We start from the raw sequence: 16,637 nt of genomic DNA, 5'->3' as shown, positions 1-16,637 counted from the left end.
AGCTCCTCTTTTGTAAGGTCAGACAAACCTGTTTCTATTTACACATGTGTAAGAACATCTCTTTTGACACAACTCTGCCACAGAGTCTCTCTTCCCACTTTTTCCTACAGGCACAGGATTTGGAAATCTCCGTGCAAGCTAAGAGATGGAACTTTGGTTTGACTGCCATCTGCTGATCCCAAGCTTTGGGAACCTGAACAGTAATTTAAAAACATGTGCACAAAACTTTCAAAATGTTCAGTGTTTCTTAGCCCAGTTCTTGGTAACAAAGAAATTGGAAAATTAGAGACAATAGGTGTCTTTGTTAAAAGAAATAAAATCAGACGAAGTGTCCAGACACTTAGCATCTTTTAGCTAATTTTCAGATAAGCAGACACAGAAAATTTAATAATTTCATGTGCATAAATAAGATGACTGTTGAAACAAAAGTATGTAATGCCCAGGACCACTGTGACAGTAAGAAACAATCAGGTGCAACAGCTGCTCCTTAGAGAAGAGGGAATCACAATTGAAGCAGCTATTAAAAAATCCAGTGAAAATACAGAATAACAATAACCTACCTTTATATTCTTCCACAATGGAGAATACCACAACAACCTGTTTTACCACAAAAATATTTGATATTATAAAAAGTCTTTGTTTCATCATACCCCAATGAAACAAACACACATACACAAAAGAAAGCAAATTCACTTTCAGGATCCTAGCATTTGTTGTTTTATTTCTTTCAAGACAGCATATACTTGCTGAAGGGCTGAATGATGTGAAAACAATTACACCAATCACCCCTTTGGAAGGGAACACACTGTGGATGAGGACAGGATGTGAAGTGGGGTTTTTTCCCAACCCAGAATGTTTTTTTATCAGTACAAGACAACATTTAGACACTGGGTTCATTTTCACTCTTTTCCCTCATCTCTGGTGAGGTGGGAGAACTCTTATGTCCCACAAGCTTTTTCTCAATTTTTTCCTTCAGCAAAGCTTAGTGCATTCACTCCATTATTATATGAGAAAAGTAGAAAAACAAGTAATTATATTAATAATTATTTAGGTATATTATATAAATGTTATATTCATATGAGCAGACAATGTTAAAACTCAAAGGGTTCAGAATTGCCAAAACAAACATTGTTTGAACCCTGTTTGTATGCATGGTGTATTTCTGCCTAATCAGATACTGACTTTAGTCACCCTTTTCTAGCTCCTAAAATTCCAATTCTGCAAACATTCAAATCCACACTGAGCCATACAGTAAAGCATATCCATAAATGATTCCATTGTCAGAAAAAAATGCAATCCTCAGCTTATGGGAAAAGAAAATGGTTTGAGCATGGACTGAAGGAGTTCCAGGTTAAGATCTTTTGTATCAGTATTTCTATGAGAGTAAGATCCACATGAATAAAATGCAAAGCCATGGAAATCCTACCACAGGAGAAAAACAAAAAACCAAAACAAACCAGGCTGCCATTTGAATAATGAGTTTGCATTTCTCTGTGTGCCCAAAACTTGAGGTGGCATGCCAGGTACACAAATTCTGATGATTCTGAATTAAACCACAACTTTTCTTCTCTTAGAACAGTACTAATTAAAATCATTTATTTCCAAATGTCTTCACTGTCTCAGAAGGTTAATGGTTCCAATTAATATTTTTCCCTTTCCAAGGGCCTATGTTATTTATGTTCTGTCACAGCATTGCTGGCAGATGACGTCAAAATATGCCTTTGTTGTGGAAATGTGTCTGCTTAAACAGTTTCTTTATTTGTGATGTGGCATCTCCTGTAAAACATATTCTGTTTTCACATGAAATACAAAGGCAGGACAGAGTCCTATTATCTACAAAGCCAGTGAATGGTCTTGTTCAAGCCTTGCACATGATCTAGATCCTTCAGTGGTGGCTTCTTTCTTTTCTCTGCTCTGTTTGCTGGAAAGTAGCTCAACCCAAAAAAGAGGAAACACAAGACTTTCCCCCCTTCAGCCATAATTCTGAAATCCCTTCACAGGCAGTGGGGTTGAACAGAGGGAAGAATTTTGAGCTCTGTGAATGTTAATCAGCAACTTCTGGAGAAACAGTGACAGAGCTGCACCTAATGCCTCAATTACAGCGCCTACAGCAATTACAGCTCTTTCACTTTGTTTCCATCACTCTTGCTCACGATGCACAGAGGAGACAGAGACATTCAATAAGAAAGTGTCAGTCTTCCACAGGCAGCACACTGCTGTAACTGCAGCAAGGAACACAACCTATTTCCCTGTCACTGATTCTTTGCACTATTCCATCCCTTGACAACACTCTTTCCAGAGAGCAGGCAGATGGCTGAAGCAACATCATAAAATCCCTCCCTGCTGGTACAGAGAATCAAACCATCATTTAAGAATGATATCCTCTGAAGTCAGTCCTTCTGAGTGAAGAATGAGGTTTACACTGCAGCTCCCCTGGGAAATGTATTGTTTCTAAGTACAGGTGGAGAAGCTCAGAGGAATAGGAATCAATAGGGAAATCTAGGATGAAGTTACATTTCCTCACACCCACTCAAATGGAACTGTTAGTGCATGAAGACAACAGAGAAGCTCAGATATCAGACCAAACTAGTACTTAAGCACTAAACCAGGTATTTAAAGACTTTAACACACTTCAGCATTAAATGCATGAAAGAACAGTGTTTCAATTTTATATCTATAAAAAAAGAGAATTTTGTAAGCTAGCAGAGGGTATTTACATTCCTTAATAAAACTAAAATAAATGGCCATTTTATAGGTGCAGGAACATGTTCCAAGGTGTGTGTTTGCCAATTACACACACCCCACATGCTGACTGATGAACACACACACCCTGGCGTGTGTTCTTGCTTACATAGCTCACGTGCCTCCCTGTTAAGTAATGGAATAAGACTTGCCTTGCAAACTGGCTAACACCGCCTCTCCTCGCTTGGTGACTTCTGCAGAATGCATTCACTGCTAAGAAAAACAACTTCTGAAGCACAGCTAAGCTCTTTGCAGTCTGAAGAAGATTCACTCTTGTCTGCAGGAAGCAATGCTGTGATCCCTCCATTTTCTGTGCCGCTCCCAGCACTCAGCACTTTCCTTGTGCATTGCTGCCTACTGTAACACAATCCTCCTTACAGATTGCTTTTTTCCTACCAACTAGTAAATCTCCACGAGTGCCTGTTTCACTGTTTTCCTCTTTACAATCAGATAGGCAGGCTTAGGCTCTGCACACATCAAGGTAAACTGTAATACAGAGAGAAACTTCTTTTAGAATGACCATTCTCTTCAAGAATTTTTTTTTTATTTTTGCTTTGCTTCTACTTGCTTATTTTGCACCCTAACTTGCACCAAAAACAGTGCCAGGCTTCTTGTTCTTCTCCCTTTCCTTTTCAGAACCAGTAAACAGTGCAAAGGAATACAAATTCCCTCAAGCTCATGATATTGTGTGATGCTTTATCTCTCATTGCTCCGTTTCTCTGTTTTCAGTAAGAGTCCAACTGTGCTTGTCAGGATCTGTCTGTAGATAACAGCATGCACTGGCAGGGGAGAGGCCTTTCCTGTTACCCATTGCAACACAATACAGACCCTCTTCATCTCCATCTGTTTTTCCTGTATAAAATATACACCTCCTTTATGAGGTTTAATACCAGAGAAATTATGTCATATAGGAACCATAATTTTTAATGATAGAGTTATTCAAAGCAACCGGGATGGTAAAGAATTGTCCAAGACACTCAGGAGACAGCAACTGGATAATGTTCAATGTAAGTAAAGGCAAAGCACTGAACATGGGAAGTTCAATATTCTCTTCATAAATAAGTACATGTGACATGAGATTAATCATTACCACTTCTACTCTTAATAGACAGTGATGAAAACTCTAGTTCAGTTCTTGGCAGCAGTCAAAAAAAGCAATTCTGGTGTTAAAAATGCAGAACTGCTAATAAAAGGGTAAAGATCAAACCAGAAAACATCATTGTGCACCCACACAAACCCATGGTGCACCTTGGTCCCCTTCTGTCCAAAAGCATGTAATAGATCTGGAAGAAGTTCAGAGGAGGACAGCAAGGATGATCAAAGGCATAAAGCAGTTTCTGTTTAGGAATAGCTGACTCTCCTTTCATTCTGCATGGAAAAATTTCACACGATCAACACTCTCCAAAAAAATTATCTTTTCCAGGTCTGACTGGGAACAGTACTTCAAGAAGATGTTGTAGACAGCAATCAAAGCATTGTTGTAAAGTGTGTTTAAAGCACAAATACCTGCTTTATGCTTCTCTGTAGCAGAAAACTTCATTTGCCATGGAGGGAATACAATAACATTTAAAGCAAAGGAAGAAGTGACTACACCCTCTTTAACTGAGCTCCTCAACTAGGTAGGAAAATGTAATATATAACCCCCAAAAGAAGCAGTCACTTCAGATTTCCAGAACTGCTGAGTCCTTCCTGGCACCACTCAATCAGAACACTTATTTAACTTTCAGACCCTTTGCTCTCAATCACCTTGTCATTTACACATTTTTCTAAGTTATCCCAAAAAAAATCGCTAACTGTCCTGAGTCTGAGTCAACTCATACAGTTGCCTATACATTAAAAATCAGCTATTGGAAATTCTGCCTGTGATCTCCTATTTTTCCTTCTTCCCACAGAAATTTCACAAAGAAATGGTCCTAATTCACTAAAAAGACTAATGGTGGCATCCAATATCCATAGAGGACATTAAGTAAAAGATTATTAAAATCCTTACTGAGAAACAAGTGTATAGCACCTAATCCCTAAATTCAGATGCTCTTTAGAGTCCTTTACTGATGTAAAGAGCTTGACTGTGTTTCAGCTTGAACTCTGAGGTTCAAAGGCTTCCTAAACCTAAAATGAGAAGTGAAAATGTCACAATCTTTACGTGTATAACCAAATAATGGCACTGGCCACCTCATCCTCTCAAGTTGCCCTTGGTTCTGACTGACACTAAACCAGTGACCTGAACAAAGCTGGGCCTTCCATTTCACCATGACTTCCCTTTTTACTGGAACAGCTCCCTACCCTATTAGGGGAGAGATAACTATCAACAGTTAATATAGAAGTCACTCAACATTTTATATTATAAAATAATCCATTTAGTAGCTTATGCTATTCCGAGCTTTGACCTTCTTGTCCTTTCCAAGCTGGCTGGCTGCCTTAGACTGATTTGTTTTGTAATGTTCCAGTCAAAACATTTCAGCTGTTGCATGAGAAGGAGACCAGGAAAAATGTCACTTTATTTACAGTTCTTAAAAATTAATAAAAATAAAACTCTTCCATCCTAACCTTTGGAGAGAGGTCTCGAGACCTGACCACATTACAGAGGACTTGAAACATCTCAATTTGAAAAGGCTTTGTGAGGCTTCTTGACATTTTGTAGATACATTTTCCAAATTTTGCCCACTCAGAGACTGATCCTACCAAGGCTCAAGGAGTCTGCAGCCCATGCTGGATTTTGGCTCCCAAAATGACAGCAGGGAAGCAACTTCTCCCCTTATTGGAGTTGTCTGAATACAGTCAAGCAGAAAGAGAAGACATCAGAATGAAAAGTCTGATATGAAGAGAGAACACATTGAAATCACGAGTCTGGACACTGGGGCAAAAGCACTCTTTTGTTCTCAGAAAATACCCTGGGTAACAGGCTAAAGTCCCCAGTAGACACCACCAAAAGAATCAGCAAAGGAGCTTAATGTCAAATTATGACCTGTTTCGAGTAAACAAGTTTTCTGTGGCAGATCCAGAGGGTCCTGTACTGCTGATAACCACGAAGTTCTCAGTATGACACAAAATTATGTAACCTGCTAAATCCCCCTCAGAAACCAGTGATGGTTCATCTGATTTTAAATAGTGTTAATCAGAGCCCTCAAAAGCAAGGAAACATATTAAGGTAATTAAAGTAGAGGTAATCATAATGACTTGCAAAAATAATTTTCTAAATGAATGCAATTTAATTAATCGTGCATAATGCACACATCTCTAATTAATGTAAATAGAGACTGCACTGTGATGCACACAGAGGATGAATGAACCAAGACTGTAGCCAGTTCTTCACTCACGAGTGCTCAACAAACACAACATCCTCCATAATGCTATTTTAATATAGCATACACAAAAAGTTGGACAAACACTGTGCATCCTGCACCCACAAAGAGCAAAGCTGGGCAGAAGACCAAGTGCAAAGCAAGCTCTAAATGTGTCTGTGGCTACAACCCAAGTGTCGTATCTGCAGCCCTTCCCTGAGCTTCTGCAGTTCTCAGTATTACACTTACATCCCTTCCAGCGTCACTCCCATAAATATTTAAAACCCAAGGTTGTTTGGAATGCCTCTCCTTTAGCTGTTATCACCACCCTAATGAAGCTAATTAAATAAAACCAGGACTCATACCATCTACCACACTGGAATATGCCTTGCTGCATTTTGCTTCTCTGCCTTCTCTGTACTTTGCTGTACAGGTACATTATACTTAGTCATAAAATTAGTGTTACTTCTCTACATAAAGCTTTTTGCTTTGTCACTAAATCAACATGAAGAACAGACTTGACCTAACCCAACACTGAGGCATTTACAGCCAGTCTACGTGTACTGCTTACATGCCCCTCATTTTTAGAGGCATTATTCATTTTAACCCCAGATGTTCCCATGTTATCTTAGAAATACAGCATAATTTCTATGTCATAGTTGAAAAAAAACAAACACACACGCAAAAGTAACAAAACAAAAAACAACCACAAACCTCCAAAACCACACCTGGCATCACAGTTACAGACACATTGAAGCAGGATGGCATTTATACAACAGGCAAGAATCCCACAGCCTTTCTGAGTTCCCACCATCCAGAGGCTTGCTAGCACCCTGTGTACCTTAGCTGGACTCTCCAGGCAGGAGGTCTGAACAAGAACAAACTTTGGCCTGTGGCCTTCACCTCTCCATCTCTGGAATGAAATAAATACACATTGATAACCTTGAAGTAAATTTTCTGGCATGTGCTGCAGGGAAGTTTATAGAAGTCTAAGTGATGCTAAAACACATGACTGAGCCAACACAAGGAATGCTTTCCACTATAAACAACAAGAGAAGGGTGTATTGACTTTTCTGTTCCATTTGAAGTAAAACTATTATATTTTTACATTGTTTAAATGTATGTTTTCACAGACAAAATAAAGCCAACTTGTCCTGGCCCTATAGTATATCTGCTAAAGGAGAAAATATGCAGCCCAGCAAGTTTTCCCTCCAACCTTTCTTTTCAGGCAAGTAATAAATCTTGAGTGAAAAAGTCACTGTGCTCTTCAGCTGTCACCACTAAGATTTTGTTTTTTAAAACCACAGCAGCCTTAAGGCTGATTTACTACTCAGCCCTCCACACTCTGACAATCGAATAGTTGGAAACAAAAATCACTTTTGCACACCTGGAAATATTTTATTTGCTGTGCTCATGAGAAAACAAAGTTTCATCTGCGAGGAAGGAGGCAGGGGGGAAGGGAAGGGAGACAGGGAGATTCAGGTGAATCTTAAAACCTAGTTCTTGACTTAGATACAAATATATATCCAAAACTATCTCTGCATACTAAGAGTGGTCAGGATCTTCAGGGATCATGGATTCACTATGTAATCCAGCTTTAAAGCCTGGAGGTCTCAGCCCCTTAAAAATCTCAGCCAGTAAACAGCACTGCTCATCAGGTGTGTCTATTCAATCATTTCAGTTTGGCAGGTGAACAGAACATTTCAATAAAAAACTTCTCAAGAATTTCATTTTGCTCTTTTTAAAAATAAATTTAATAAGCTTCTAATCATGCTAAAGTGTAAATATCTGATATTTAAAAAGCCATAACCTGAACCTCTGAGAAACTTTCCAGAGCAGCTCTTTGCCCCAGTCAGTTGCAGGTTTAAGAAAATTAAGAGGAAAACTCAAACACATACCAGAGAAAAGGAATTGATGGAAAATGTGATGGTGCCAAAATAGTGAAAATATTTTAGAATATCAGATCCTCTTTTCAATGTCATGTAGTTTGATATAATTTTTCCCTAAAGCTTCATTTTCTGAAAATTTATTATATGCTCCAGAACAATCTTGTCTTCAAAAGAAATCCCACATCTTCTGTTATTTCAAAGAGCCATACTTGCACCTGGGCAAGATGATGTAAGTGCTCTAGGTGCTGGCTGACTGAAAAGGAGACCCACAAAATCTCACTCTCTGTTTTTAATCCCAGGGCTTTACAAGAATATGGGGAGTGTCCTTTGACAAGCAGAGAGGCATTTCAGCATTTCAAGTAAAACAGTAATAATTAATGGTCCAGCAGTGTGGAGAGATGTGGTGATTACATTCCCATACTTTGAGCCCTACTCTGAAATTCTGCATCACAGGAATAACCTTTAGTGAGATGTATCTGGGCAATACAGAAATCACAAATAGGCAAGTACATAAACAGGAGAATATATTACGTGGTACTGAGGTAAGATTGTGCCACTGCATCACCTGCTTTGGAACAGCACAGACAATAACAAATAAATGAGCAAGATTCTTTCCTATTCCTTTTAACTTTTGAAACTGCAAACTTAAATATTTTAATTTCTTCCATGAGTCTTCAGAAAGACTGAACTTTGATCTTTTTAAAGAGGAAAGATTATTCACTTTTGCTGCAGGCAAGAAATTATAATTTCTTTACTGATTCTGCCAAATGGTTCTATCACACGTTTTTTTATTTTCATCAAAAAAAGCCACTTTAAATTAAGATTGTCCCATAACTACACAGCAATCAACATTTTGAGGGGCAGATCAATTTGATAAACCTCTGCTTGACTTCTCTGCCCAGAAGAGTCCTTCAAATCCAACTGAAGCATGGGGGAAGGGAGTTTTATTCCCTTTCCTCACGCTTGGCAGTTGCTAGGAAAAATATCAGCTGCAGTTCTGTTTTATTTTGCTCATGCAACCAGAACAGAAAACTCAGTGTTATCCACATGACTCTTAAACTAAATAAGCTGAATTCAAAGCTAGTGGTTAATAGAATGAAGTCAAGAAAGCTTACAAAAGGAGCAGCAAAACTTGCAGGTGATGGAAGAAGCAAAAAAAGTAAGGAAGAAGACTAGGGAGTAGGAAGCAAAATAAACATGCAAAGGAAGGCAGGAAAAATCCCCTGCACCAGCACAATATGCAAAATATGTATTTTTATAGCAACAAGCAGGATGGTTGGAAATGGGGAGCCAGCACTGCCCCCCTGTGCTAACAAAGCATTTGTAAAAGTTCAGCTCTTCAGTATTCGGGTACCAGGACAGCTTCCAGTTTAAATTACACTGAGGCCCATGAATGCAGACAAAATCCAGACCATCATCAATCTGGAGACAATGGGCACTGCTGACAGCACAGCCTCCCATTAATCTTCATTTGTCCTATCACATCCTGTCATTCTTATGCAAATAGCATATTTGAGGATACATCTTTTCTGCACCCCAAGATAAGGAGAAGTGAGGCTGTCAGGAGCACCAGGATGTCATCCTGTACCACAGACCATCCCTTCACTCAGCACCTTGTGTTTTCCATCACAGCTAAAGTGTTTGACATTCAAATTTGACCCAGCAGGAGGGAAAACCATCCAATGCAACAACACACATACTGCTTCCTGGCTAAAATATTCACCCAGGTCCCTGGGGACATGACAGCCTCCCTTTTTTCCTTATGTATCCTTGCTAATGGAGTTTGAAATGTTGCTTAAGAGGGGTAAAAAAACATCACTGCATGGATAGGTAATGATACCAATTCACCCTACTCACACTAGAAGTAAGCCCAGCACTTAGAAACCAGGAAAATGGGTTCCACTGAGAAAAGGAAGGACAAGGGACACAAATCCTGATGAGTTGGACTAGGTTTTCTTGCATGGAAATCTGTCACAGCACACCTGAAAACTTGTCCACATGTATGTCTGGACAGAATGTTTCATTTCAAGCTGAGCAATTTACACACAGCCTTCAAAAAATTTTATGTGGGGATGAGTGATCTCTCATTAGGACAACTGATGCATAGGAAAATACAAACAGGCTTTGAATCATAAGCAGCTCCATAAAGTTACTGCTACATATTTCAGGCATGAAAAATCACTCCTGAGTGGGTAAGTCACCAAAACCAAAAGGCAGTTTTTCCAGCTATTGCTCATCAATTCTGCTTATAGAATGAAGAAGAAAAGGAAAGATTTTACTATTATTACTGACTCAGAGTGTTTTGTTTCTGTATCACTTTCAAAGAATGTTCAGAACATCTTGTTCCAGAATATTTCCCTTCCAAGAGAAATCACTTTCTGTACCATACATGGCTGAAAACAGTACGTGCTGGGTTTGTATTCTTACAGAAAATAGAAACTATTCCAAAGTCTTTCCAGCATCACATGAATGAGATGCAAAGTAGCTGAGACACAAACATGAGACACAACTCGAAGATGGAATAATATTTCAATACAATCATGACATCTTAGAGAAATATGTTATTAATAGGCATCTGTGACGAGTCCAAACAAGTTTCCCATTACACAAAACTTTATACAAAGTCTGACTCAAACCTATTCACTCTCTGAAAGCAACGCACTGCAGTGTTTGCAGGGATAATGAAGTCTGGGGAATACCCTTACATCTGATATCCCCACGTGCTGTTTGCAAATTACAAGAGATTAATCATCACATCATTGTCAGTTAAGCAGGAGCCACATAAATTAAAGTGTTGGATGGATTGTTACCAATTTTGCAGGCATAGAAACCTTAGAAAACACACATTCCTCAAGCATTTCTTACTTTGAACAGTCACAAAAACATATTCCAGACGTTTTTACTTGGAAGTAAAGAACAAAAATTGCAGTGCACTTTTATACCATATGTAAAAGTCATACCTTAAAGATTACTGTATAATCACCATACATACCTATGAAAATTGAACACTTGCTTATTGTAATATATAACTATTTCCATATAAAATATTAATGTAACAAATTCTTACCTTCTCAAAGGGATCACCTATTACAGAGTAAACTAAAAGCCCCCCACTTTCCCATTTCCCATGAGTGAACCTTTCCCCTTAGTGAAGTATAAATGCTTTTTGGTATCATCTTCTTTCTTCCAGGGAAGGGAAAAAGTACAACTCAAGGACTGCAAATATTCCATGGACCCAGGAAAAGACTGGCCTGGTATAGCCTCTCTGGTCTGGATAACAAAATTGTGTTGTTTCATTCTTAAAAGTTCACCACTCCCATAAAATTTGTATGTACAGAAGATATTAAATTTTTATGCATCATATCAAAATGAAAACTTTCATTCCCATGCTAAGAGGTCTGGATTTGGATCTGGAGTGATGGAGGTACAGCACATAGTAACTTAGGCACTATCCTAAAGTCCTCTGTATTGTAGGGTGGCACCCTTAACTCATGGTAGTTCTGTTCCAATATTGCCAGTATTTTAAATAAAACCTAAAATATGAGAAAGCAGCATTCACTGTGTGTCCAGGAGGAATCCAGCAAAAGAGAGAATGACAGAGAACTCAATTCCCAGGTGGTGATGGAGACAACACAGTAGAACGTTGAACTGACTCCAAAGGAAATTTCCTTGCTGTTCAATAAATCAGAATGTTCAGCTTAGTCTTACCCCAAAGAACGGTCACCAAAAAAACCCGAAATCACTTTGACAAAAGTGAAATCTTGAAAGTTTCAGTCTTTGCACACTTTTCACTGATGAGTTTTATTATCTTTTACTGAAAACTCTTTGCTAGCTCTGCTTTGCCATGGCAGGCTCACAGATAAATATACAAGTAAGCACTGAGGAAGTCTTTGTCAGGTCTCCATCAGCTGTGTGGCTTCCTCCAGTTCAAAAGGGAAGAGGCTGTGTTCTGGAGCCAAAATGCAAGGTTTTTTTCCTCAAGACCCCATGTGCATACAAACCTTACCTTAAACATACACATTTCATATGCATTTTATGCCTGGATGCTCCAAGACAAACAGAAAAGACTATTCCAAAACCAGCTCAGAAAGTGAGAATTATGTAAGAAACTTATACAAAAAACTAAAAAGATCATTAAAATTTAATTCATTAATGTGTCATCAAATTCATTAATGTTGTGAAAAAGCTGTGGAATAAGAGCCTTACCAACACTATCAATCATATCTTAAAGGAAATAACTTCAGACTGATCCATCTCCTGCACTTAACTGTGAGAAGACACAGCAGTGGTAAATGGTTTTAAAGTGGATTTTCCAGAGGGCTGCTGGGTTGGGTTTGTGCTTGAAGGTTTTCTGCGCTAAGTGTTACAACCCTCCAGATTTTACAAAGTTGAAATGTTCTTGTCACACCAGCAGAGCTGCCCTGGGATTTGAGGAGAAATTTCCCTGTTTACAGTTGGAAACTGAATTGCTGAGACACTTAATCCTTGAAAGGAAGTAACTAATGAAACCAGCAAACTCCTGCATAAACAAACACAACAGAAGCAAAAAAACCACAGGAGCAGTTTGACAGAAATGTTGCTGCACAAGTTCAATGAGCTTGACTTAAGGAAAACGTCTTCAAAAACAGATATTGAAGGCTACCATAAAACACTTTTCTTTTCTTTTAAAAATTCTGTAGAGGAGGAAAAAAGTGAGGGACATGAACCATTCCTCTGCCTTGTCTTCATTTCCAAACTTAAACTCTTCTTCATTAAATTGTTCAGACAACAGTTTGGAGAGCAAAAGAGGATGGAATTAAACCAAAACCTGGTCTTTTCAAGAGGAACAGGATATAGACAGTGCATCTATTTGTACCTTGTCTATCATGTCCGGTCTGTTTGTAGCTGCCAGAATTGTCACATCCTTCAGCTGTTCTATCCCATCCATTTCTGTCAGCAACTGAGCCAAGACACGGTCTGCTACGTTCCCAGCACCTGAAGAGCTGATTTACAGGTAAAAAAAAAAAAAGTCACAGCATTATCCTTCCCTTCTTAGAAAATAGAAGAAAGGAAAACATATACTCTTCTTTCCTAGCTACATTTTTTTGTCCAAATTTTTCATAATATTTCTTTTCACTTTCAACCTTATATTAAAGTGTAAGTGCTCTAAATATTTCCATCAGACAGAGAGTGCACAAATATAGTTGTACAGTTATTACACACATATATTCCTGCATCACCGCCACCCACCACAGTGATGTCCCAGAGCCAAAGCAATAGTAATGGCTCCATCACTGTTGTACAGCTCCAAATAAATCCCCTAACTTTCCTACCATACAACTGGTTCTGCAATTTTCCCCAGCAAAACAGTGAACTTATCACACCCAGTCTGGAAAACATCTTTAAGGAGCTATAATAAATGTTGGCTAAGAAAGTAAAATATTTAGGTTGCTAAGAAATATTAGAGAAGGGACTTGGGTTACCTGGTTGACAGCTTTTGGGGTTTCTGCAGCCACACTGGAAATTCCCAAGCCATATTTGAGTATTTCTAACATACCCATGGGTCAGAGTCCCACTGACTTACAGACAGCTGAGTGTGATAAAACACTTCAGGTGTTGGATATGGATAGCAAATGCTTTTGGAAAGACACACAGCTTAAAGGAAATTAAAATCAACTTTGTAACATTAGCTAGTCTCAGCAGGGATTCAGGCCTCCCATCTTGCATGAGTTTCAGTTTTACCCCACTTTACACCCAACAGACTGAGCAAAAGAAAATGCAAAGCAAAGAAAAAAATAACAGTAAAACTGGGACAAAAATATTAACGTTACAGGAGATGATCTGAAGCTAAAAGACTTTGGAGGAGATGCTAAACTTTTCTTTGTTTCCATAAAAAATTAAAAAGAAATATTTAGTTTTAGAGAGAGGTGACTAGAACAGATATTACATCTTTCCCCAGTATAAACGTTTCTCTTACAGGCTTCAGACCAAAAAAAAAAAAATGAAGTAAACAATTTTAAGTCCATGGATGAAAAAATATATCCCTAGCAAAACCAGTATCAAGTGAAGAAGTGCCTGGGCCCTATGACACTATGGATTTCTAATGTCAGTGCTTTTTTTTACACAGCTTACTAAGCTATCACACACTGCACCACTTCAGCACACCCTACAATGAGTTAGCTTTTGGTTGAACAGGACACCCTATAAAAATGCCAGGCAGGCACAGGGAGAGATCCCTTCCCCAGCTGCTGGGAGCTGCCCCAGAGGCACGGTGTGCTCCCAGAGCTCGGGTGCTGCCCGAGCTGTTCATTCCAGGGGTGACACACAAGGATGCGATTTTCCATTTTCCCATGGTTTCCCAGCAAGGCTTCCAAATTAACACAGGCAACGTTCATTAAGGCTGCTCGGAGTTTTGACGCAAACAGCAGCCAGAGAAACAAACCGTGATTAACCCTCCAGTCCCACGGAGGCACTGCCAAAACCAACTTCCAGCCAAGGGGCTGCCTTGGCCCCCACCTCCCCGCCTCCACCTGACCTCCACACGTTGATGTCATCCTCACAACTGCCTGGAAATGGTCCTCCAAAGGCACGTCCTGGTACAAACTAATTTCCTGTCAACACGCTGCCTGCAAATCCAGGCAGCCAGAGCTAAGCCCCTCACATAATCCACGCAGGGCCATGTGTGTGCATGGCTGTGTGCATGCAGGAGCCCTGCCCAACCAGAAATACCTCGGAAATAAAAAACGTGTGAGCAAAGAGGAGCCTGCCTGAGAATTTCAGGCAACCGCTGGTGCAGCCCTAATGAAATACATTAGGCTATGTGTTGTTTTAATTTTTTGTCAGCCCCACTTTATTTACACTCCTCAATGAAGTTTTTAAAGGTAGAGAAGGTCATTACAGCAGTTAGAGACAGAAATTCTCCTCTATGTGATATTCCAGCTAATCTTGCAAGTGTCCCACCAGTCTCAGACAAAGCACATGTGCACTCCTGCACAGGCACCCAGCTTCACCACCAGAGAACATTCCTGAAGCCTGTCAGGTAAGACCATACACATTGAATATGAAAGACAAATCTGTTCTTGGTATTTTACTTTGGCTAAAGGCATTCCCAATGCCCATTCTGGCAGATTAAACCACATCTTTTACAGTTTACCAAAGACTCACAATAAACCTGGATTAATTCTGCCTTTGCCTGATGGACCCGAGATGAGGAGCACTGGCTCCAAAATCGATACAGCAGGAGAGGACTCTCCACAGCTTTTATTTCTATCTTCTCTGGTCATATCCAATGACTGCTCAAGCCAGCTGGATTCATGTATCAGTGGGCACTGAAATTTCCCCCTGGACACCTTAAACCACTCTCATAGTTCTTCCAGGGGATATAAAAGCAGCCACAGCGTGATCCTATCACCGCACCAAGGAGTACATACAGTTCACTAGCTTATACAGATCTTCAAGCCAAGAAGATTTTCTTTCCAGACATAACCAGATGTATGAAATCACATTTAAATATGTTACCCTTCCTGCTATAGGCATTTTTTTGACAGCAACTTCTTGTTTTGTACATTTTTACTTATTTAATTTCCTTTCGTTCCCTCCACCCTTTTTCAAACAGATTTTTTAATATTTGAAAACTGAAAACAGTCTGAGAATGCAGTCAATGCGTTTCATCCCCTCAATGAAATTTGGTAAGTATCACCATTATGAGCTTAAGCAAACACACATTTGCATCATCTGACCATCTAGAGCCCTTCTGAAAAAATACTCATTCCACTGGCTTTCCAACACCAGATGTCATTTGCACTGAAAAATACATTTAAGGTTACACCACCACTTCAATCTCATAAAGGAGAACCAGTGACTCTCCATCTCACCACTGACTGCAGTGGCACTGAAGCCTGTTGGAGCACCTTGGTTTCAGAATCAGGCTCATAATTTAATTATACTGCTAAATCGTAGATGTGGAAATGCAGGAGATCTTCACACAATAACATTCTGAGAGCTGTTAACTTCACAGCAAGTGAGGCTGCAAAAGCAGGTGGAAGTCTGGGAGGACCCCTCTCCTGCACAGCTGACCCTACCTCAGGCAGAGCTGTGAAGTCAGAGGCAGACTTCAGAAGCATGCAGGAAAAATTACTGCAGACAGATGAATCTCCACATAGCTGAAATCTAGAATGCAGGTCTTGTGACAAGGGAGTCCAGCCCACCTTCTTTTACAAAACATCCCATCAGGCAAGATTTACATATGGATAAAAACTGGCTTGATTATTTTTCCCCCCAAACAAAAAAATTGCAATCAAAATTTACAGGTTTTAAAAATACTTGTGGATGCAGTATCATCTCAAATAACCCTTTCACTGAAACTCATGCAAACAATTTCATAACAAAACAAACGTAAAACTCATTGAGATATGACAAAATGCTCAGTATCAAAATAATTTGAACAGGTTGAAATAGACTGTCCTGGCAGGATGTGAACGACGGAGGTAAAAGGTTCCTGAAATACAGAAGCGCCCTGCCAGCAGACTCCCACGGCAGAGCTGCTGCACTCACACAGCCTGAAGGATTTTTATTGAGTCTGACATTTGTGTTGGGGCTTTGCAGGGGGAACCTGTCAGCAAGGAGCACCTGCCAAGCCCAGCTTTTCCATCCGGCTGCCGCGATCGTAATTAACTGTCACACTCCTTTATTGCTCTCCCTCATGAACCCAGGTGAATTATGGCTTTGGCAGGTTAAGGTTTTCCTC

At 39.5% G+C, this 16,637-nt stretch overlaps 1 protein-coding gene across 1 annotated transcript in view; it reads right to left on the bottom strand.

The window, feature by feature from the left end:
• SPATA5 (spermatogenesis associated 5) overlaps positions 1-16,637 on the bottom strand; it is a 153,761-nt gene that overhangs the window by 94,275 nt on the left and 42,849 nt on the right. The window contains 1 exon segment of the mRNA XM_033061138.2: positions 12,768-12,894. Within this exon segment, the coding sequence (XP_032917029.2) occupies positions 12,768-12,894 (127 nt within the window).

Source organism: Catharus ustulatus, chromosome 5 (genome assembly GCF_009819885.2).
Source record: "Catharus ustulatus isolate bCatUst1 chromosome 5, bCatUst1.pri.v2, whole genome shotgun sequence".
NCBI classification, from domain to species: Eukaryota; Metazoa; Chordata; class Aves; order Passeriformes; family Turdidae; genus Catharus; species Catharus ustulatus.
Note: the sequence above shows the minus strand (reverse complement) of the source record. Positions and strands in the feature narration are given on the sequence as shown.